The 23,981-nt window shown below is 39.7% G+C and overlaps 1 protein-coding gene and 1 long non-coding RNA gene across 3 annotated transcripts; one reads left to right on the top strand and one right to left on the bottom strand.

Annotated features, from left to right (window-relative positions):
- Positions 1 to 10,728: 10,728 nt before the first annotated feature.
- Positions 10,729 to 12,368, bottom strand: LOC126872668 (probable serine/threonine-protein kinase MARK-A). Its single transcript, XM_050632794.1, has one exon. It carries the CDS (start codon positions 11,703 to 11,705, stop codon positions 10,758 to 10,760), a length of 948 nt encoding a protein of 315 aa, XP_050488751.1. The 5' UTR covers positions 11,706 to 12,368; the 3' UTR covers positions 10,729 to 10,757.
- Positions 12,369 to 13,606: 1,238 nt separating this feature from the next.
- Positions 13,607 to 16,430, top strand: LOC126872692 (uncharacterized). 2 transcript variants are annotated; one of them, XR_007692127.1, is made up of 6 exons: positions 13,607 to 13,756; positions 13,844 to 13,990; positions 14,552 to 14,736; positions 15,131 to 15,299; positions 15,574 to 15,833; positions 15,985 to 16,430. It is a non-coding gene; the product is annotated as an uncharacterized LOC126872692 (long non-coding RNA). The 2 variants fall into 2 exon arrangements; XR_007692126.1 differs by having other exon boundaries at positions 13,608 to 13,756; positions 15,574 to 16,320.
- Positions 16,431 to 23,981: the final 7,551 nt, after the last annotated feature.

Genomic DNA, 23,981 nt, shown 5'->3' with positions numbered 1-23,981 from the left:
TGTATATGGAGACGACAGATGAAGAACACGATGTAAATTAGATTTCTTGCTTTTATAGAGAAGCAATTTTTAAATTGAACACCAGTCGTCGATCGGTTCTGTAGATCGTTTTTAATAACAAAGTAAATTTGGTTAGTCCATAAAGGTTTGTTCGTGTGAATCTTCCCATAGATCATCCGTAACGTAAATACCGCTATAACCGGCTGCAGATACATTTTCCTTGAACATGTGGCGGCACTTGACAGTAAACTTCCCAACAGTTTACGTCGCGTGACGCACGACACAAGGACCCTATACCTGCGGACAAGATGATTGCCAGATGTCGATACATTCGTACCGAATATTTCCAGCTAGCCTAAGGACCGCTATAAATCTTAGGATTTATTTCAGCTAAGGTCCTCCAAAGAGACAAACAGTCTTTGTTTATCAGTCTCGAAGTCGACCACCTACCACGGGGACACACGAGAAATCTGCTATCTCTCACGTACGACGCTACCCGCTAGCAACACCCTCTCAAGGGCAGCTAGCATCCTTTTCCAACGACCAACACGAATTAGCCAATAAACATTAACGTACATTTCCCTCACTTTCCGAACCAAAGCTTTTCTCAACGAATCCGATGCCTTCGCATCCTTAGACACATCCCAACAAGTCTTCCTCCGCAGCAGCATCGCGACAAAAATGTCAGTCTATTACCGCGAGTTACCGCAGTATATCACGATCGTTATACTTACACGGTTCGAGCCGAATAATTATCTAAACTCTCGACATCTCGTGCAATCATTGTCCGCACTCGCAGCGTATCTCGAATCGTAGCTATCCAAGCTCTATCTTATAACCGCGCATTCGCGAACCGAATACAATCGCGAATCCTGCATCAAGTGTACTCATTGACATTAGAGTGAATAAACATTTATCGTTCAAGAAATCTGAGTTTTCCTTCCGACCCTATCACGACATACCACCTCAAATTGGTGACCCCGACGTGATTATCCCCGAGTGCTCGTGAAACGTAACACAATGAATCTAAATCAGTTCGAAATGACCAATAACGCCCATTCCGCACGTACGACGGCCGGCGGGGACAACGCAGGCTCGATAAACGCCCTTCTCCGCGTGCCACCGTTCTGGTCTGACGACGTCGACTTGTGGTTCAAGATGCTGGAAGTGCAGTTCGAAACTGCCCCGATCACTAGTGACCAAGAAAAATACCAGGTCGTCATCGCGAATCTCGACAAGTCGCACGCGAGATTAATTCGAGACGTATTCGACGCCGCACCGGCGACAGAGCGTTACGAGTACGTCAAAAAGGAGCTCATCAAGCGATTGGGAGAGTCGTACGCCAAGAGACTCCGACAGGTAATCGGGAACGAGCAAATGGGGGACAGGAAGCCCTCTCAGTTTTACCGTGATCTCAAAAGCCTAGCCACCAATTCGTTAGCAGACGATGTCATTTTCACCGTCTGGGAAGGTCGACTTCCACAGCGCATACGGAGCATCCTAGCCTCTGTACAGAACAACGATCCGGAATCCCGCATACAAATTGCCGATAACATTTACGAAGCCACACTGGAATCAGGGCAGATCGCCGCGGCCAGCGCAGGCCGACTACCTGCGATAACCCTCCCACCTGGCCAGAATAGCGGAATAGGCGACGCCATGGCAGCCTTCGCCAACTTGGTCACCGAGCGGGTAGCGCGAATGGACGCCCATATGAGCGAGATGCGAGCGCTAGTAGCCGAGCAAAGAAGCAATGAACACCGTAGGGCACGAGTACAATCACGCTCGCGTACACGATCCCGCCGCCGTTCGCGCCCTCGCGATCCGCCGCGGCAAAACGGGCTGTGTTACTATCACACACAGTTCCGAGAAAGCGCGAGAAAGTGCACACCCCCTTGCTCCTGGAACTCGGGAAACCGGACCAGCCGTCCGTAAAAGCGGCAAACGACGACTGTTTGGCATCTCGCCGCATATTCGTAACGGACAAGAACTCGCGGATCTCCTACCTCATCGACACCGGCGCCGATGTTTGCGTATACCCGCGTAACAAGCTACACGGACACGTGAACAGAAGCGAGTACGAGCTGTTCGCGGCCAACCTGTCCCTACCTAAACCTGTCCCTACGCAGAGCATGTAAGTGAGATTTTACCGTACCCATCATCGGCATGGATTTTCTAAGCCACTACGGGTTGCTCGTGGACCCGCGAAACAAAAGGCTTATCGATATGATAACACAGACGTCATCAAGGGGATACACCGCCACAACAGACGAAGCGTTCGACAAGACCGTCATCGGCGAATCACCATACCACCAACTCCTGGCAGAATTCCCGGACCTCACCCGCCCACCGATCTTCGGAAAAGAGAGAATTCGACACGGTGTGCTACACCACATCGAAACTACACCTGGTCCACCAGTCTACAGCAAACCGCGTCGGCTTGCACCTGATCGACTTAAAGAGGTAAAAGCGGAATTCGAACACATGATCGAGCAAGGCGTGATGCGACCATCGAAAAGTCCATGGGCATCACCCCTGCACGTAGTGCCGAAAAAGGACGGAAACCTGCGACCATGTGGCGACTACTGTGCGTTGAACGCCCGCACCGTACCCGACAGATGCTCACCGCCACATATCGAAGACTTCGCGCAACATCTGCATAGTAAGCGAATCTTTTCAAAAATCGATCTAGTCCGCGCTTACCGCCAAATTCCGATTGCGTCCGAGGACATTGAAAAAACCGCGATAACAACGCCTATCGGACTTCTCGAAGCAACAAATATGATGTTTGGACTTCGGAACGCCACGCAAACATGTCAGCGGTTCGTCGACGAAATCATACGCGGGCTCGATATCGTCTACGCGTACATCGATGATTTTCTCATAGCCTCGGACGACGAAAACCAACATCGCGAACGTTTGAAAATCTTGCTCAACCGTCTCAATAATTACGGCGTCGTGATAAACCCCACGAAATGCGAATTCGGCGTGCACGAAATCACATTCCTCGGATACTCGGTAAACCCCGACGGAATTAAGTCGCCGCCCGAACATGTCGAAGCGATTGTAAAATTGTCGAAGCCCGCGAACGCCAAGCAACTACGTAGGTACCTCGGTATGATAAACTTCTACCGACGTTTCATACCGGGGGCCGCAAAAACACTTAAGTCACTCAACGACCTGTTAAAAGGCGCGAAAAAGGGCAACGCGCCCATCGAGTGGTCGGAGCAGTAGGAAAACAGCTTTCGCGAATCGCAACGTGCACTCGTGGACGCCACGATGCTGGCGCATCCGATACCAGGTGCGCCTATCAGCCTCACGGTAGATGCGTCCGACTACGCAATGGGGGCAGTATTACCACAACACGCGAATAACCAATTACAACCGCTAGGATTCGCAACGAAATCTTTGACCCCCGCTCAGCAAAAATATAGCGCGTACGATCGCGAACTACTCGCGATATACACCGCAGTCAAACATTTTCGACGCGCCATAGAAGGCAGAAACTTCACAATATAGCGACAACCGTTGCCTCGGCCCTCCTCTCTAGATAGATAGCTCGTTTCGGCGTACCTTCAAAAATAACGACTGATCAAGGACGCCAGTCCGAATCAAACCTATTCAATGAACTATGCCGGTTGCTCGGCATTAAGCATTTACGCACAACAGCCTATCACCCCGCGTCCAACGGAATGGTAGAGCGCCTACATCGACAATTAAAAGCAGCAATAAAATGTCACAATACGAGCAAATGGGTAGAAGTCCTACCAATTGTTTTATTAGGCATAAGAACCGCTATCAAGGAGGACCTGAACGCAACGGTAGTCGAAGTGGTTTACGGTATTGGCATACGATTGCCGACAGAATTCTTCGTACCAACGAAGCAACAGGCCAACTCGGAATTCGCGAACCGTTTAAAGGAGCGAATAGAGAAAATCAGTCCTCACCCGATTACGCGACACGGCGAGAAGAAAACCTTCGTGTTCCGCGAGCTCGAAACATCACCATACGTATTTATACGCCATGACGCTCCAAGCTCTATCTTATAACCGCGCATTCGCGAACCGAATACAATCGCGAATCCTGTATCAAGTGTACTCATTGACATTAGAGTGAATAAACATTTATCGTTCAAGAAATCTGAGTTTTCCTTCCGACCCTATCACGACATACCACCTCAAACAAATAAATCAAAATCGTAAAGTATGTTATAAATAAAATCTGACTTCACGACGTGTTGATCCCTCATAAAAGAAGTCTTTTATATCTCGCAGATGATTCATAACATGACGTCTACTTTAACTTGTTCCTTATACCTCCTTGTCGAAAAAGTTAATAGTTTACAAATTCGAACATTACATATGTGACGGAAGAAAAGAGAGAGAGAGAGAGCGTTTCGTCCCGGGACTACCGGTGGACTCGTCAGTAAGGCTATGCCCGGTAGTCCTTGCCTTAGACGTAGAGCGAGTCTCGCTAGGTGCGGTATTTGTATCAATCGCTCGTATATTCGACCGCTAGCGAGTTAGACAGACAGACTCGTTGTCGTTGTAGCCCTCTAGTGTTGGCGGTTGGTACCCGCGGCTCGACCTGTCGGCGTCCTATTGATACCGATCCGCCACACATATCTACATAACATCGGCCATTATATTTGCCAAACCAAATTTGTTTTCTTGTAACATTCTGTGATTAATTAATGCTACAACAAACTTAATATAGAGTGTCACGTGCAAAATTTGCACGATAAATCAGATGACTACGATACAATCTTCAAATACGATCGTATCTTTCGTATATAAATTGATAGTTTCCACCTAACTGACAGATTTTTATACCCTTGGAAAAATAACGTCTTGACGAACAATTCACGCCAATCAACGCCAAGAATGAATCGCGCAAATTCTACTGGAAGTCCTCTATTCACTTTTTCGATTTATCATCAGTTGGAAACATCAAAATTATCGGCTGGTGATTGGGAATTAATCGAAAAATAAATTACAAGCATTGAGACACGCGAGTGCCCGTTTCTTTCTCTATTTTTCTGTCTGCTTGTTGGAATATTAAGGCGCAGTCACGGCCCGCCAAATTTATTCCCGTTCCGTAGTGCCCTGTGTCGGTGAAAAAATTTGAAATGCCGGATTCGAAGGCGTGGAATGCCAACAGCCACGACAGAGAGCCCTCTTCTCTCTTTCTGGTGGAAAGACGAACGGGTGCACGCGTATGCTCGGACGCTCTGACGCACGAAGAACCGCCCGTGAACAGAAACCAGACACGCGTGTAACGTTAAACCGGGCCGTCGATGAAAAACGAACAAGACTTTTGCGACCGATGGGCGTTTTCAATGACAGATCGAATCGTTCAGTTTCACGGTTCGTTCGGGGTCACAGTAGCGTTCATCTTGGCATAAAAACGCGCTAGAGACGATTTCTCATACATTGGTTAAAGTTGATGTGTGTTTCGGCGAATTGTCGTTTGGAGGAGCGATACACCTAAAGAAACGCACATATTCATAAGAATCTACGTTTCGTATTCTTCGTATCGATTTCTTTATTTTTATTGGTCGTATCATGTTCGATGTAATAGTTGGTTTTTTAGCTAGTGAATTAACAAGATTTAATAAGAAATTTAGTACAAATGCTCCATGCGTCGTGTTTGATACGTCGTTGTTAAACTCTCATTTATAGGAAATTCAAAGCTGTATTTTCTCACCCAGCTTAAACCTTACGAACTCTTTTCACGCGTTTCACCCGTCATTGAACGAAACGATGAAAACGTTCATCCATCCACGTCTCTCCAGTAATAATCCAATTAACCTGTTTCCCCAATAAGTCGAAATCCGCGATCGAAACGTGAGATCGCGAAGAAAAATGCGCGCCCACTTTAGGATCGCGCCATCTAACAACGAAAGAAGAAAACTTCGTGAGCCAGCAACTACTTTGTCCAAAAGTGGCTTTATTCGAAAAGTCTGCTGTTCAGCGTGTTCGCGCCAGCAGCACCAGAGATCCCTTATCACGGACCATTTAAGTAATGAGCCGGCACTTAGCAGCGCCGCTTGTCTTTCATTCTTCTCGTGTCTCTGTGATCGTCGTCGCCGTCGTTGGTGTCGTCGTTGGACCTGTGTCATACTTCGGCTTTTTTTTCTTTCATCCTCGCGTCTCAGACTCGGTAGCGTGGTACGGAAGGAGGGACGGGCACCGAGCTTCGAGTGACAATGAGCAAGCGAAGAGGAACGGCCGTCTACTACTGGGACCCACCATTAAAGTTCGTGCTTCTTTCGGAGCACGTCTGCACACCCCAGGGCTCCTTCTCCTTCGCTAACAATGCCACTTTGCAGACTTCGCAGTTATCTTCAGCCGGACGACCTTCGGCTGAGGCTTCCTAGCTGGCGTGCACCAGAGACACTGACCGAGAACCCTCTTGCTTTTGGTCTTTCGTTGCCAGTTGACTCATTCATAGGGAACACCATTGTCGGAGAATTAGTTTCAGAACGAAGGAGAATTGTTGGTGATCTTTAGTTAATTTAGAGCGGAAGGTTTCGTAATTTGTAATTTGTAGTTTACAACAGAAATTCCTATTGTTTATTAGGGAACTTATGCCGCAGTTCCTTACATTTGAGGGAGGTCTATGGTAGAAATTTTTATGGTAGAAAAATATCGTAGGAGTCAGCCTCCATTATTAATAATACGGATACAGCTGTGCATCTTTTACTTTGTAATTTTAACACGAAAATATCCAGTGATCTTCGGAGTATTTGAAAACATTTTGGAAACAATTAATTTTTAACTTTTTAAAGTTTAATTTCAAAAATGCCTCTATGGGGTGAGCAGGTAAAATCAAGCAATAACGAATAAACACGTCGAACGTAGTTAAGTGGTTAAGAGCACAAGAAGACAGTTCTTCGCATACCCGTCGACACTCGGACTATTCCTTCTAGCTAAACAGCTCTCTAGGAGAAAATCGAGCATTCCAATTCAGCAGAATCTTGAATTGTCTGGAAGCCCTGTCCGTCTGAAGCGGAAACAATCGTTGAGCGAAAGGACGAGGAAAAGAGAGAAAGAAGGGAAACGAGAAGCGTCCGGTGACGTTGCAATTTTAATCGTCCTCCGGTTATCTCTTCTGGGCACACTGCGATAGTGTGACACAACCGGTAATATTAACTTGGCAGACAGCTGTAAAAGTTAGTCGTGGTGATAACGTAGCATAAAGAATGGCTGTGTCCTGTGTCATCGAACGATCGATAAACCGCTAGTTATCAATGTCCAAGCTAGATCGGTTGTTCAGAAAAGAAAACAAAGGATGGTCGACCACAGAAAACGGTACACTTTCTTCCCTAAAGGCCATTCTGCCAGATGTGGTTAATCGAAGCAGTAGCTCAGATGTAAACTGTCCTCTTCTCTTTACTCTTAGTTAACCAATAGTTGGGCGAATCACCAGAAATTTACAACAGGGGCCCCAATCGGTGACCTGGAAATTCTTGGGCCTGGATACCTGTCTAACGAACACTTGTCTACTTCGATCAGTGTTTGCGTTACCGTTGCTTACCACCAGCCAAAATAAATAATTACAAAGCATGATTTAACACTAACTCTACCAGGCCTGGTCAAAAGGCCGTGTTTCAACATTTAATTTAGAATTGTACAGTCATTGTTGTTTCTTCTCTTCTTCTAACTTTATGTAGATTTTTACGTTAACAAAAATTGAGAAATTGATTAGTCGGATAATATAAGAATTTACATAAAGTTGGAGGAAGAAAAGAAACAACGACGAACGCACAATTTCAAATAAAATTTTGAAACCGGTCATTTGACCGGGTTTAGCAAGGCTAGCGTTAAGATAATAAATTCGCACTCTTATAAACCGATTTATAGAATACTGCTCCCACTATAGTAAAATGAAATATACTATAAATAGACGAAGAATTTCATATGTTGCTTAAAAACGTTTCTCGCAAAGAACCAATCTTTAATCTAAATATATATATATCCAAATTCCGGAATATACTCTGCCCGTTCCCAAATCTCATTCTATGCTAATTTGATTATCTGAAATCGCAGTGCACGAGTTTCAAGATCGACAGCTAATTTCGTCCGTGCCCAACCTTCATTATTCTCTTCTTCTCTGTTATTTGTTCTCGAAACAAAAGTTACGATACGTCTCTGTAGTTGCATACATTACAATGTTAACGGCTCGTTCTCCAACATTTCGAACAGCTTGAACAAATCTCGTTCCAATGGCCTGCCAATCAAGCCTAGTTGTGGAATAACGCAACACGCACAATATCAGCCGCATCTTCGTAGTTTGGTACATTAAAATAGTCAGTGGAATATAGTGGCATAGATTTGACTGCGAAATCCTGGGACACCCTATATAAGGAAAGGACCCTATCAAGGGAAGAACAAGATTCGAGTAAAACCTGATCGAACAGTAATATTCGTTGGAAAAACTTGTTAGATGGTAATATTTGCAGGAAAACATCGTCGCACGATTACGTTCACAAGGGAGACATGGTCACACGGTAACATTCGCAAGAAACTTTAATATGCCAATCACGCACAACGTCTGGATGCTTTAAGAAACAATGATCTTTCTATCTGCCGAAGAGCACACAACATTTTCCCACGCGAATCAAACTCGCCACGCGATAAAAGACCCGCCACTGGCCAAAAAACTGAGCGAAAGAAAAAGGACAGAATTAAAGAACCGAAGAGAAAACTCAAAACGGCGTGTCCGTTGAGGGTAATCACAGTGTTACGACCGTTCGCGGAGAGACACGGTCGCGAGGAAAACGCGTCAGCGAGAGGCGTAAATTCTCGCTACGATTCGGTGAATCGACGCCGCGAAGTAGTCGTTCCCCTGTTTCGGTTAAGATAACAGAGGTGGTTAAATGAATATGACACAGCAGAGTAAGTTATATTTCACCGTTTATTCCAACAACTTATAACGAAGACAGTTACGCTGGTGTGTATGTACGAGATGAGTGAGTGACTGATCTACGGGTGTGTATACCCGGTTGAAGGATGTTGACCGTTCGAAGGATGTAAAATCAGTACTGTCTTGGGAGACGATGCTGTCTCGGAGGAAAGCTAAGGATGGGTGTGTCTAGCGCACGGGACCATCGGATTTGTTGGTGACGATTTTAGTTAGGAGAGTGAGGGAATAGGCTTCGTTGTTAATTGGTCACACGAAGGGTCTTAATCGCCCTCGAGAGAAAGTGGTTAGTGAGAGGAAAGTTGCAGCGTACGTGAGAAAAACTAACTTTCCCTTGTCACGCCGTGGTAGACAATAGTCTTTGGAAATTCTTCGGAAACAGACGTTTGTTTGGTTTGAAGGACCTTTACTAGGAAATCTATGAGATTTATGGAAGGTACTTGAGACTGTTGAGGGTACGCAGTGAGTATCCGAAGACATCTGGTTGCCATCTTGCCCGCGGTGTGTGGCCTCGGCTAGGTAGAGTGTTACGCGACGTAACACACAGTGATTTGGCCGACGATTTCGGCCAATCTGCATAACTTAACGCGCGTTTCCATTCGCTAGTAATTAGAGTTGGTGATGCTTACTTTGTCTCGGTCGGCAACGAAAAAGATAAAAAAGAAATCCGATTGACCAACGATAAGGGAACTTTCGAGCAGAAACCACAGATCCCATCTCGAGGAGTATGTATCGTCTTTAACGAGCCTTATTTTCGCTTTCGAGTTGCGTGTCACGGGAGGCGAGCATATCTATATTCCCTTTGTAACTTGATCTGCACTGCACTGTGTGTATTCGATAATATTTTTCGCGAACGTGCGTGCTGAATTTGCTGGGAGAATTATTAGGTAAAACGGAGAATATTGCAATTTCTACACAAAGGGCGTGTCACGATCTTTCACCTTGGTCACAAATTAATATAGCGTAGTCTATATAAAAAAAAATCTTACTAATAAAATTATTATACGATTTCCTGCGTGCACGACGCTCGAGGAATAAACGAACGTGTAATTTTCATTTTCAAGGTTCGCGTCACGAAACATACGCATTTACGGATACATCTCACCACACAGTATCGTATTGTGATTGCAGACACGTGTTTGATCGGTAAAAACGGGACACGCGGTCGGTGAACGCTTGCACGTCAAGTACAGGACGTGAATTTTTGCGTTTCGTCCTCCAGGCCGCGTGAGAAGAAACACTAGACAGGCCTCTGATATATCGCACGGGATACGGGACACTGCGTTTGTTCCAGACGCACACAGATAGGCGACGCATGGACGAATGAGAACTTATATTCCGGCACAAGGATAATCTTGATTGAGGATAGCGTCGCCAGATTATAGAAATTAATGGTAATCATCGTTCGACCGCGAATCCCGCGAATTCCCAGCTACCAGGAAAATGCTTGTTTTTCTTTTCTTTATCAATACCTAAGTAAGTTTGAAAAGTTACATGTACAACAGCAACAATGTAAATATGGATGCTGTTGACATTTAGGAGGGAAAATGTCGATGACTATGAGAGTCCTCTTTCCATCATATATATAGTTCGGATTAAAGGATATTTGTATCTCAATGTTTATTTGCACTTTTAGAAGTTTCTCTTTGTGTATCTTGTTTGACTTCCGGATTTTCAAAGATAACAGTATCTTAAGGATACAAACTTTAAACGTATATATTTTTCACACCTTGTTCGACCTTCGGGTTGAGTAAAGTACGGATATGTACAAAGGTATTTAAAGCGTTATAAATCACAGATTTATCCAGCGTGGCATAAAACGAAAACTCTACTCACCAATGTCCTTGATACGAAGTCTTGACGAGTTTCACAGTGAAGAGGAACTGTATAGCGCACACGAGGAGACAGCAGAGGTTTAGGGAGAGGGCGAGTGCGCACAGCGCTAACGTCACCTCGTAGACAATCGTATACTCTTCCGGGCTGATCAGGCTACTCGGCGTCACCGTTAACGGTGAGATCTTCAGCAAGAAGATCAACGAGAGTAGCGCCAGTAACAACGACACTAGACACAATAAACCCAAACTGGTCAACGTCTCTTTCGCGCCAACCTCGTGGTCCTTGTGATTCCTTGACAGGGACGATGACCAGGAAGCGTTCAAGGGGTACGCCGTGGAACCGGGACCGGTTAACTGTCCCCCGGTAGTCGTATCCTGAAGAGCAGATGCAGGCGAAGGTGTCGCCTGACTGGGTAATCTGGACAGTCTCGAGATATCAAAGCCTCCATTCGCTTTAGGTCTGCTGTCCTGGTGCAGCGGCGCCGGGGATATCACCCCCAATGTAGTCGACAGATTATTATTATTGTTATTGTTATTCCCACCGGCAACAGGACTGACGCTGTTCACAGAATGCTTCGACGTGGACAACGTGGACAGATTAAGAGCGTGCGAGTGATTCAATCGTTGAGAAAGATTGTTCACGCTCAACTGAGAATGATTCAAAGGGTGTCTGTGAGTGGAAGATGGCGTGGTGGCAGCCTGATGCACGTTGGCTCTTTGATGGACCACCGAGTCGTAAACGTCGACTCCCCGTCCTTGGCTGCCCCCTGTCGTTCCACGAACGTTGCTGTTTTGGTTGTAATGATGGTGTTGCTGTTGATCCTGTTGGTGACCAGAATGATGGCGGTGGTGGTGGCCGCCGTGCAACGAGCCCGAGCTTGCCTCATTGTGCTGGTGCCTGGAGCCCGCTGACGACGGTTGCCCCGTCAGGATATGCTTCAGCATTACTCGACGCTGGAATGCCTGAGGAAGACTGCGCTTCTTCCTGCTCCTCTACATGGCGCTACGCGGGACTCGCTTCTGAGCACGTCTTTCTCGTTGGAGGCTTCTTCTTTCTTTTCTTTCCCAGTAGAATTTTTACACAATTCTTTCTCCCTTTTATCATTAAATTACCTTTAATTCTTAACGATCTTTAATCTTTGTCTCTTCTTCCCTATATATATATTTTTGTTTACTTTTCTCCGTAGCGAATTTTGTCTTTCTGACGCAGGATTAGGTTCCTGGACTTAGGGAGTTGCTACACGCCAGCTCCACCATGGCGACGGCATTCACTAGGCAGCCTACATAGCCACCTTTCAGCTCACGCTTCGGGACACTTTTTTCGCTGAGATTCTCCGCGATGAGGCATGAAAGCAGAGACCACCGTCTGCGGAGGCATGATTATTCTATTGTTCCTTTTAACGAGTAATCGTTTTACTCGAGTCCTCTTACTAAACCGTAAGTACAAAAGACTATTATACTTAGATAGGTACTTGGTCTCAAGAACCAACTTATTTTGGTCTTTCGATTAAGTTCTTAATTAAATGCTCAATTAGATATTCATAAATATATCTTCATAATATTTCCCTCATCTATTTCTTTGACATTCTAGCAACCTCGTTAAGACGTCCGCCGTAAGGTGTAATCAGCACACCTTTAAGCTAGTAGATATTTGGTAGCAGTTCTCAAGTCTTTGTGCAATATAGCACAATTGAGTTTAACCGAGTTTAATCCCTTTGACCAGCCAGCTTCCAATTTCATTTATGGCATAATCTCCTGACAATTTCATGCCCTTCAGAAGAAACACAATGTCCTATTATCGTTTTGTGATCGTTGAATATGATCACTCTAGCGTTTTAATCTCCTTTCTATGTATGATGCGGGTATACCGTTTTCTGTTGTTTTTAGATTCAAGTGACGAAAACTTATGAAATGATATTTTAAGTTTAAACTGATCAATTAATTTAATTAATTGATTTATTGTAGCAACAATGGTAAATTGTTTAAATAGAGAAAGAAATTTACAACGAAAAATGTATGAATGTAATATTTGAAATCTAAAATGATAAATTATTGTGCGAAAATAATAAAACTCGCAATGTCAGCACATGGTCTCATTAGAACGTGTTTAACGAGCGTAGCGTAGGCGTGAAAATGAAAACGTTGAGGCTCTCGTGGTGTAAAAAGGCTACATTCCTCATACAAGAAATGAGAGGGAACGTTCGCCCTTGAACACATAAAACAAAAAAAAAAAAGAAAAAAAATAGAAAAGGAAAAAAACCACAAATTTTGGTGAAGCTATTTTACTGAAACTTATTATATCATTTTAACAGCTATATATAAAACGTTGAATTATTTCCTTTCGCGCAGAGCAATTTTATTTCAAATTTCTAGCTTCAGAATGATAATTACGTATTTGTAATTATCAACAAGCTTTAAAAATATGGAATATTCAGCCAGATGAAATATAGGTAAAGTATTTAGAAGAAAAAAGATTGAAATGTTTTATGTAAAACGATTAAATTAAGTGGTTGAGTTTGAAAATTTGACTCGGTTTAATAATTCAATGGAAAAAATATTCGCCCTATGAAAAAAAATTCATGTTCCTGTCGATATATCGGCGAGGTGCTCCTCTACTTTCGACTACTCTGCAATTCAAATGCAATACTCGAATATACATGGCGAAAGAAATGGAAATTGAGTAATTTAAGGGAACCAATTACTCTCGCGTCGACGTAACTTCAAAATGTTTCACGTGTCGGTGTTTGCGAAATGAATTTCGTCGTTATCCGATTAACACGCTTGCAGATGCGTTCTTTTTGTTGCAAAGTAAATGAACAAATTGTGAACAAATAATGTTTACAATTACATCAATATTAATGTCCTAAACTTTACCAAGAATTATTAAAAATCCCTGCGTATTGCTTACGTAATGTTGATATTGAGTAGTACCATACATAACCTCAACATTATGATACTTACAAACATCGCTAAACAAGTAGTGCGAACGATGTCGAGTAAGTATTCACTATGTAAAAAGTATTTATAGATAAAAAGTATGGGAAATATATAACCGAATGTATTTAACTTTTCCAACATTTTAGCATTTCGCTTGGCGTTGGTACAACTTGAAGTAAATGAAGTAAAACGCAAAAATGTAGAGCGGGCAGTTTCCTACATTTCTAGCGCAAAAGAGCACAATGCTGATATTATAGCTCTTCCTGAATGCTTTAATTCACCATATGGAATACGTAATAATTTGTTTTTTTTTCAATAATTTACTATGTGTGTAACAACTATATAGAAAAAGTAAAAGTAGACAAATTACCTTACCGTTTATACTTCCATAAAGATTGTGAATTGATTCGAGAATATAGGATTTCCCCATTTTCATGATTATCGTGATTTTTGTATAAATATATTTTTTAAGATACTAATAATTAGGTACTTATAAATTAGTATTATCAATTATTTTGCATTTATAATTCCGCCTCTAGTATAAGTGTTAATTGAAAACTAACTTTATGTTTCAAAAAGTACTAGCAAAGTCGTTGAGTAACAAGCCACTGATGCTAACACAAATAGCATTGTCGTAATTAAATATTTCTAAATATTCATTTTTCATTTTGAACCTGTAGAAACAATTTATTATATATACTATTAGCTAAGTAATTGCATATTTAATTAAGTCGAAATATAAAACTTAGTTATTTTAATAATTTAAAAAATAAAAAACTGACAAACATTTCAATTTAATTTATGGTTGGAACAAAAGACAGTTATTTTTCATTAATTGAAATATTGCAATGCAGAGTACTTTCCAAAATACGCCGAGAGTATTCCTGATGGTGAAACGAGCGTTGCTTCATCGAACGCAGCTAAAGAAAACAACATCTATGTAGTTGGTGGTACGATGCCTGAAATAGAGGGCGATAAATTGTACAATACCTGTACTATTTGGGGTCCCGATGGAACTTTGATAGCAAAACACCGATAGGTAAGTAATATATTCCTTTATGGCTTTGAATTTGAAAATATTGGGGTGAAGAAAGTGACTCTATCTAGGAATAATTTAGGAATATTCATATGTACATACGTATACTATAACCAATTCTATAATTTACGGTTTATAAAATACGTTATGATACGGGAAACGCCCATTTTTGTTGTAATGTGTAATATAAATTTTTCACATACTTAAAATATTATTATACTTATTTTTTCTCCTTTTTAAACATTATTAAATGATAAGATTTTTTAATAAAAGAAAGTGATAAAAACGCTGTCAGTTATTAAATAAAAAATAATTAAAGTTTAGGAGTTGGTAACTTTGATATTAAATTACAAAAGTTGCAGCAATAGAATTAGCGACTACATTTTTATGTTATTAGGTACATCTATTCGACATCGACATTCCTAATAAGATTACTTTTCGAGAGAGTGATTCACTCAGTCCTGGTAACTCCCTAACGACGTTCGATGTGAAGGGCTGCAAAATAGGTATTGGCATTTGCTATGATATTAGATTCGAGGAAATGGCACGCATTTATCGGAACAAAGGTACAGTAACTTAATCGATCAATACTTAACTAGCAAAAAATTAAATATCTTTCTTAAATATATTCTATATAAAATTAATATAATCTGTAACTCTGTATAAAAAGAAGCTTAATTTAAAAAACCAGTATATTTGCTGAAAATGAAACAAATAAAAGAATTAAAAGCACAATAAGAGGACTGTCCTCGCATATTCAGAAATGATGGAATGTGAACCGTGCAACTACGAAGTTAATTGGTATTCGGTGGCTTCATATTTCCTGCTTCTCTGGGTTAGGTTGCCAAATGCTGATATATCCAGCGGCATTCAATATGACCACTGGACCACTGCACTGGTCATTACTTCAGCGTTTCAGAGCGAATGATAATCAATTATACGTTGCCTGCATATCACCGGCTCGTGTTCCTTAAACAAGTTACGTCGCATGGGGACATACACAGTTGACCAATCCCTGGGGAAAGATTCTTTACGATTTGGAAACTCAAGAGAATATGGCAGTCACCGATATCAAAAAAAAAAAAAAGTCACCGATATCGGTAATTTACAGCTTAAAATTAAAAGCGAGAGATCCATGATGTAATTAATTTTTAGTCTCGTTAATTTATCGATTTAGCCATCTTCCTCTGTATTTGTTGAATTTATTAGTAAGCATTACTTATTACTTCGTATGTTTCTTTTTTCTATCAGATCTAAAAGTTGTTGAGGAAGTAAGGGCTCAGATACCTACATTTTCTCAGAGACGTACAGATTTGTACGACACTGTCTGTAAGAAGGAGTAACTCTACACTAAAACAGAAAATGTTTTTTTTTAATATTTCTACTATAATATCCTTTTTTTTGTGAATTATTACTAATTTCTTATCATTTGTACTAAATGAATGACTCAATTAAGAAAACCAAAGCGTTATAAATAATAATCTGTATATCTTGTGTATCAACATGTAATTGGATATTATAATAATATAGGAATGCTATAATAATATAGGATAATAATATAGGAGAATAATAATATAGAAAAAAATACATGCTTTTGAACACCTTTAATATCGATCACATAAATTGTTATAATTCACAATGATTACGTATACATAAAAGACCCCTTGATAGTAAAATTTACGATCAAAAGGCAATTACGTATCGTTTAACAACATTTAATTTATAACACCTTTTAAACGTTTAGACAGATTAACACATAACACTTCTTATATATAAACATCAATTCGAAGTTATCAGCTTGGAGAAATTGGTCGATTAATACCTGTAGATTGTCTGTCTCGATGAAAGACTTAAAGAGAGCAAAAACATGATAATGCCGCTAATATAATATTCCTTCTTTCTTGTATCTGTCTGCCTCTCAGGTCGTTTTACTAATTACAATGAGTAATTTCGACTTCTTTGCGCTCTCTTTTAACGCATTCGAGACCGAAAGAAATTCATATCAGTCAGTAGGCAAGGGTATAGTATACATATTTTATATATAACTTATGTAGTAATGTATATATCATGTTAATTTCATATTTTTTTCAATATAGAATACATAATACATTATAGAATAACATAGTATATAATTTTATATTTTAAAAATATGAGGCATACTATTTAAGATTGTCATCGATTTAAAATCAAAGTATGCAAAGGATACCCTGGAGAGAGTAAAACACAGAATCATTCTAACTAAACATTCAGATCGTACCGACACCTAGGTATCGTCTAACAATTAAATCTCGGTCTCGAATGGATTAAAATGAAATACATACTTGCAGCTTCAACATCTTCAATATCGAGGAGATTCAAACTTTACAAATAAATGCGGCTTGTTCCCCTTTCCACGACAGACTCTCATACAATATCCGCTCTTATCCAGGCTTTTACTTGAAACCAGCAATGCGTTCATTTACAATTTAAATTTACCCGGACCATCCACTGAATCGTCAGCCCTTTATAAATATATAATGAACCCAGAACATGTGCCTGTGCCCCTGGTATCGACGCTTGTGATGTTCGTACCGGAACCTTCGCACAATTTCAATTTGTCACGCGTGAACATCGATTCTTCCAAGGGTCACAGCTTTATGCGGCTAAATCCTTTAGAACGATTAAAATGATACTAATGATATGGTATTTTTTACAAAGATTTAACATATCCATAAAATAGGAAGTTTCGTGCTCTCCTATTTTATATTAATTATAAATTAATAAGTTTTATATGTGTTATTTATAGATCTAATAAATTTTGTATTGGTTTACAGCAGGTGCTCCGGGTATAAACAGACGACAAACGAACAAATAGAAATTCAAACTATTGTCGTTGTTTAACTCGCATGGGACTATAAGCTCGAATTGGACTTAAACGTTACGATCGTCGAGAATAATTACTATATGTACCCTGTACGACGGGCAGGGAATCTTAAGTTATTAACGGCAATTCCTTTGTGCATAATTCAGGTTTATTAACAACCTGTAATGGATAATCATCGATGAACTCTTTTTGAATAAAGTTCACATTTATAAAGCAAACACTATAAAATACGACAGGACAATTGTAATCGATAAATAACATTTTATTAGGATATTATAAGAAGCTAAGATATCGAGTTCTAATTGTGAATATCAAGCGCGCGTCGTTCGAGGAGATTACCAATATTTTCTTCCTGCTCCTCTACATGGCGCTACGCGGGACTCGCTTCTGAGCACGTCTTTCTCGTTGGAGGCTTCTTCTTTCTTTTCTTTCCCAGTAGAATTTTTACACAATTCTTTCTCCCTTTTATCATTAAATTACCTTTAATTCTTAACGATCTTTAATCTTTGTCTCTTCTTCCCTATATATATATTTTTGTTTACTTTTCTCCGTAGCGAATTTTGTCTTTCTGACGCAGGATTAGGTTCCTGGACTTAGGGAGTTGCTACACGCCAGCTCCACCATGGCGACGGCATTCACTAGGCAGCCTACATAGCCACCTTTCAGCTCACGCTTCGGGACACTTTTTTCGCTGAGATTCTCCGCGATGAGGCATGAAAGCAGAGACCACCGTCTGCGGAGGCATGATTATTCTATTGTTCCTTTTAACGAGTAATCGTTTTACTCGAGTCCTCTTACTAAACCGTAAGTACAAAAGACTATTATACTTAGATAGGTACTTGGTCTCAAGAACCAACTTATTTTGGTCTTTCGATTAAGTTCTTAATTAAATGCTCAATTAGATATTCATAAATATATCTTCATAATATTTCCCTCATCTATTTCTTTGACATTCTAGCAACCTCGTTAAGACGTCCGCCACTTCAACTTCTATCTACAGGTGGCAAAAACTGAAGCTGACCTTCTTCATGGAGAAACATGCCGAAAATGGCATCCGCACGTGTGAATAATTATACTCAGTGTCCAGGTAGATCTTTCGATCATCCGATAGAAGTCGTTTCTGTTTTTCAGAGTTCGTTCACGCCTCCAGAATGTAAAAATATCCAAGGAAGTACCATTAGGAAGCAATGAAATTCAGAGCTTCTGTGGTTATTCCTTTTTCTGATTGTTTCTTTTCTTTGCCCAAAATGGATGATTTCTATATCAAATTGTTTATTCGTATTTTTTTTTTTTGTTAATATTCCTTGAGATTTTCAATCAACTCGATTTCGAATTTTTTAGCACCCGATCTTCTGGTTGACGTCGTTAAGAAAGAGGAACGAGTGCACAGGAAGCATGGTCGGCGTGAGCATGATTAGATCCGGTCTGCCCGATGACCTTGCCAGTGATAATAGCGGTTCGTTAAGGTGGTTGCAGTCTTGGTTTGCTTCTGTTTCGATTTCCAGCGAACTCGTCAGCCGGCATGGCTTCCGAGATGCTCCCCCTGAAACAAGTCGAAGGGAAATAATTAATGGACTCTCTGTTCGATTGTACGTGGATGACAAGCTGACCGCAAAAAGAAATATACAAATACGATTAGAAAATATAATCCGAACCCCTTTCGGTTTGATCTGAAGGTTTCTTTTTCTAGACGGAACCAAAGATTCTTATCTGGTTTATGGCGAGCTAAGGAACTCTTTGAAAACAGCATTTATAACTTTCGAAAAAGAGACAGGTATTTCTTGCGCGAACAATTGAATAATTAATTCGTTCTCTAAATATCCTTATTTGTTGTTCCTAAAATACATAATGATTGGAAGCTTCTTACGGGAAGCGCAATCAGCCGCTGATATCATTGAAGTCGAAACGCCATTAAAACCATATTACGATTCGCATGCGACATGCTCCATTCATGAAAACACAAAAGCAATAAACAAGTACAAATCAACGAAATAAATCCTCCGAGAACGAGACGTTACAGGAATTATACCATTGCGAGGATACAAAAGACTTGCTCATGAGCTACTTCCTTCAAGTAGTCGAGCGGTGTATTTTCCGGTCGTTAACTTCCATATAATGGGATATTAAAGAGTACGGACACAACGCTGCTATTTTTCAACTGTTCATTATCAAATTACGCAGCGGGAATCGTTGCAACGACAAAACTGTAACGACTCGTACCTGCGTATCTTCCATTTAGCTACGGTAAACGCTGACTTGTCTGCGTTTTTTTTTTTTTTTTCACTTCCTCGTTACGGAAACCAGGAAAAGTGATTCACAATACAGTTTCTAACTGTACTTCTCGCGATTCTTTCTTAGAAACAAGCAATTGCTTCTTTTCAATTTCCTAAACCTATAATAAAACAGTCCATTCCTTGAATAGAAATTAACTTTAAAACTTTAGGCGCATACATTGTACGTATCGTATGTATGTATTTTGATTTGAAAAGAAACGCGGCAAACGCCTTTGAAAAGACGTTAGGTTTTCAACACTTTAACTAACTTAATTCCAGCGAGTCGTAAATCTGCTGCATCTCAACATCTGAATATCCATCTTTTACAATGACTTGTTCTCCAATTTATTAAAATTACATCTCTCCCGTTGCACCGACCTTCTTTAAAGGTTCCCGCGGCAGGTTGAACCCGCATCACGTATCTTCCCTCTTCCTTCCGCCCCCTGTTCCCTTTCTCTTTCTATCGGACGGGAAGAGCGGGAACACTTAAAACGCGCGAATCACGCGAGCGCCTCACGATTTGCGAAACATCACGTGAAAATCACCGATCCGATCTCCGTGCGCGCGGTGCACCGTGGGGGTAACGATTAAATCGACAGGATATACTTTATTGGCTATTCCGTTATTACAGGCTGTAGTTGGCGGGAAAATAGTCATTATGGATCGATGAACTCCATTGTAACAACGCACCTTCGAATTGCATCGGAAACGCTTCTGTATTGCGTCCACCGTATAACCTATCATCGTCTGTTTAGGGTAAATCAGTGGATCGGAAGTTACGTTTCTATGTTTCTCGCCTGTCAGTATAACACTGTGCAAGAGATACAGCAAGATCCTAAAATCATTCGAGTACAAGTAGCGTAAAATGGTCGTTTAAATTTCAATAAATTAACTATTCATACGTTAATTGTACGCGGTCAGGATTAAGGGGTACGGCGATGGAGAAGATTTTGTTAGCTAGATGTTGAGTAAATAATCGAAGATGATAATTTTATAAATGTTTCGTATTTATGATGATGGAAAAGATTTAATTTGAGTTACGTTACGTTTGAATAAGATAGACTTTTCCAAGAGTGGAGGATTTGTAGAGATAGTGGACGTAATAGTAGTATGATTTAATACTTGATGTGTCTTTTTTTTCTTTGACATATAGGTCACTGTGGGGAGTAATATTGATCTAGATATAACTATCTTTTCTGAGAAGTACGTATATGCTTATGGGAACTATGTTTGGTTAATCAATAGAGCCATTCTTTTGAGAAATTGAATCTAGAAGAATTCGACGATATTTTGCCTTGTTTCAATAGTACATCATTTTAAAGAAACGCCTGCGATTATAGTATATAATTGCACATAGGTATATGCAAAATTGCATTTTCAAATAATTAAATCAAAAATATAGGAATGTATCAATGGGAAGAATATTTGTTAAAGATCTTTCCTTTTTAATCAAATTCGTCCAACAACCCCATTCTCGTCAAACATAAAATGAACGGTGCCTTTCTCAAAGAAACAAGAAGAAAATTGCTGTCGTTCTAAAGTTCTTCTCCATTGCTAAACTACCGTTCGTGTTTCTAGTTACGCTCCAATTATTCGATTGTAAGAAGCAAGCAATCCCTCCATCCAAGCGCTAGATATAGTTTCTCGAGTAGTTCTCTTCAATACCGTTATATCGATGAACTCTTTTTGAATAAAGTTCACATTTATAAAGCAAACACAATAAAATACGACAGGACAATTGTAATCGATAAATAACATTTTATTAGGATATTATAAGAAGCTAAGATATCGAGTTCTAATTGTGAATATCAAGCGCTCGTCGTTCGAGGAGATTACCAATATTTTCTTCCTTAACAATATTAATTACGAAGTTTCGATACCGTTTATGACATTAAGATCTCTTGATAAAGTTGTATCGTTAAAATCTTACTGTTCCTAGGGAAAATATATAGTTAATATATATAGTTAAATATATATAGTTAAAACCGGAATATATATAGTTAAAACTTCCAGAGGAGCATCTCGCAGACAAATTATTGATTGTTAGTGTCGATTGACTGTAATCGATATTTGGTGCGTGAAGTTATATGTTTCGTGAACCTGCGTTGATGCAGGGATTCTGTTGCAAATCATAAACTAAAGAGCCACTGGTCAAGGTGAAAGAGGTTCAATAAATCCAGTGTTAGTGTAATTTGACACTTTATGTGCACCGGGTGTATGCAAACAGAGTTTGATGTTCTGAACACCACGGTTGTAAGATTTTATTGAGACCCCAGTATTGTATCCGCACGGTGTGACCCTCTGTTGATGATTGCCCTCTCCACCAGACGTTTAGTCTCATCTGTCTATCGTGCCTTACCGGCCAGGGGGTTTCCCTAACATCTGAGATATCAGATTTGCAGCTCGGAGAGGACAGATAATTCGGAATATCCCAAAGAAGGGCAAGGTACTGGCCGAGCCCCAAATCACTTACATAGAATTACTTACATAGAATTACTTACATAGAACAATCACTTACATAGAATCTTTTTTTTTTCTTTTCTTTTCTTTTCTTTTTTATTTTCTTGTTGAAATTATAATTAATTCTCACGTCGAGAATTTTCAGTTAGTTTACTTAGTATTATGCAGTGTTAGCTGATTATTAATAATAAGTTAAGACTTATTATAGATAAATATAATTTACTCACATAGAATAAATTCATTTAATTAATTATGAGATTAATTCACTTACATAATTATGACATACAAGTAAATTTTATAACCACAAATTTTTAAATGTTATACTTTGAATCTGTTCTTACATTTAATTTTAATTTTAATTTAAAAAAAAACCTTACAGCCAGTACCTCTAAAATATTCGATAAAAATTCTGATGAAACATTAATTGAAACATCTAAACGCAACAGAGAATGGATATAATTATACAATTTTCCAATATTTCAACATTCATTCATGTACATCGATTTTTATTATCACATTTGTTTCATATCTGAAGAATATGTATTTGTTGGCATCAAAATATTCTCTGTTTCAATCCTTGGTCATTTTAGATCGAGACTTCAAAATCTTCTTGATTAAAATTCTTAAATTTTTTTAAATGAGAATCATTAATTAGAGGACAAAAAGTTGCTTCAATTATTTGAACATTCTGCTATTCATACAATAACATATTTCATTTTAAATTAAAACGAGAATAAATACTATTGTGTATAAATTTAATAGAACGACACACGTGATTTGTAGTCAACACTGTGACAGTTTGTGCAATTACCTTTTAATCGAGTGGAACCGAGAGCATTTTCAAATTTCTATTAACCAACAGTATTATCAATCAATTTTAACAATGATTGAAGGTTGCAAAATTAAATACAAAATGATTTATTAATAGCATACGTAGTGTTAAATTTGCAAACAAGCAGCGTATCTTTTAAGAATAATAAAGACACCAGAAAATAAAGATAATATTCTAATTACATTGCAAATTAATGAATAATTTAAGAAATGTATATTTGTTATATTAATGTATCACAGATTCTAGGTAAAGTATTAATTTAATTTACTTATTACTTAGGAGATTGTATTTGAAATATAATTACAATTTGTAATTATATAATAATGGATATTATAAGAAGCTAAGATATCGAGTTCTAATTGTGAATATCAAGCGCTCGTCGTTCGAGGAGATTACCAATATTTTCTTCCTTAACAATATTAATTACGAAGTTTCGATACCGTTTATGACATTAAGATCTCTTGATAAAGTTGTATCGTTAAAATCTTACTGTTCCTAGGGAAAATATATAGTTAATATATATAGTTAAATATATGTCGGAGATGAAAGGACACCGGAACCGTGGGATAGCCCCGCAACATTGCAATCTAAAGTCTACTATAACTGTAACTAAACTATTGTATTTATTCAATCCGATTGTAATTGTTCGAGATTAGTGACGGTGAGCTTTGGCTCGAGGTGACAGTCTGTCGCCCAACGTAGCCGCGGTCAAGGGATGAACGCTTTGCCTAACAAAGGTATGGAGTAATTCTATAGTTCTCCTTAAAAGAAATATTCGTGGCGACACGCGACAGTAAACATTCCAACGGTTTCTGTCCCG

Source organism: Bombus huntii, chromosome 13, assembly GCF_024542735.1.
Source record: "Bombus huntii isolate Logan2020A chromosome 13, iyBomHunt1.1, whole genome shotgun sequence".
NCBI lineage: Eukaryota > Metazoa > Arthropoda > Insecta > Hymenoptera > Apidae > Bombus > Bombus huntii.
Note: the sequence above shows the minus strand (reverse complement) of the source record. Positions and strands in the feature narration are given on the sequence as shown.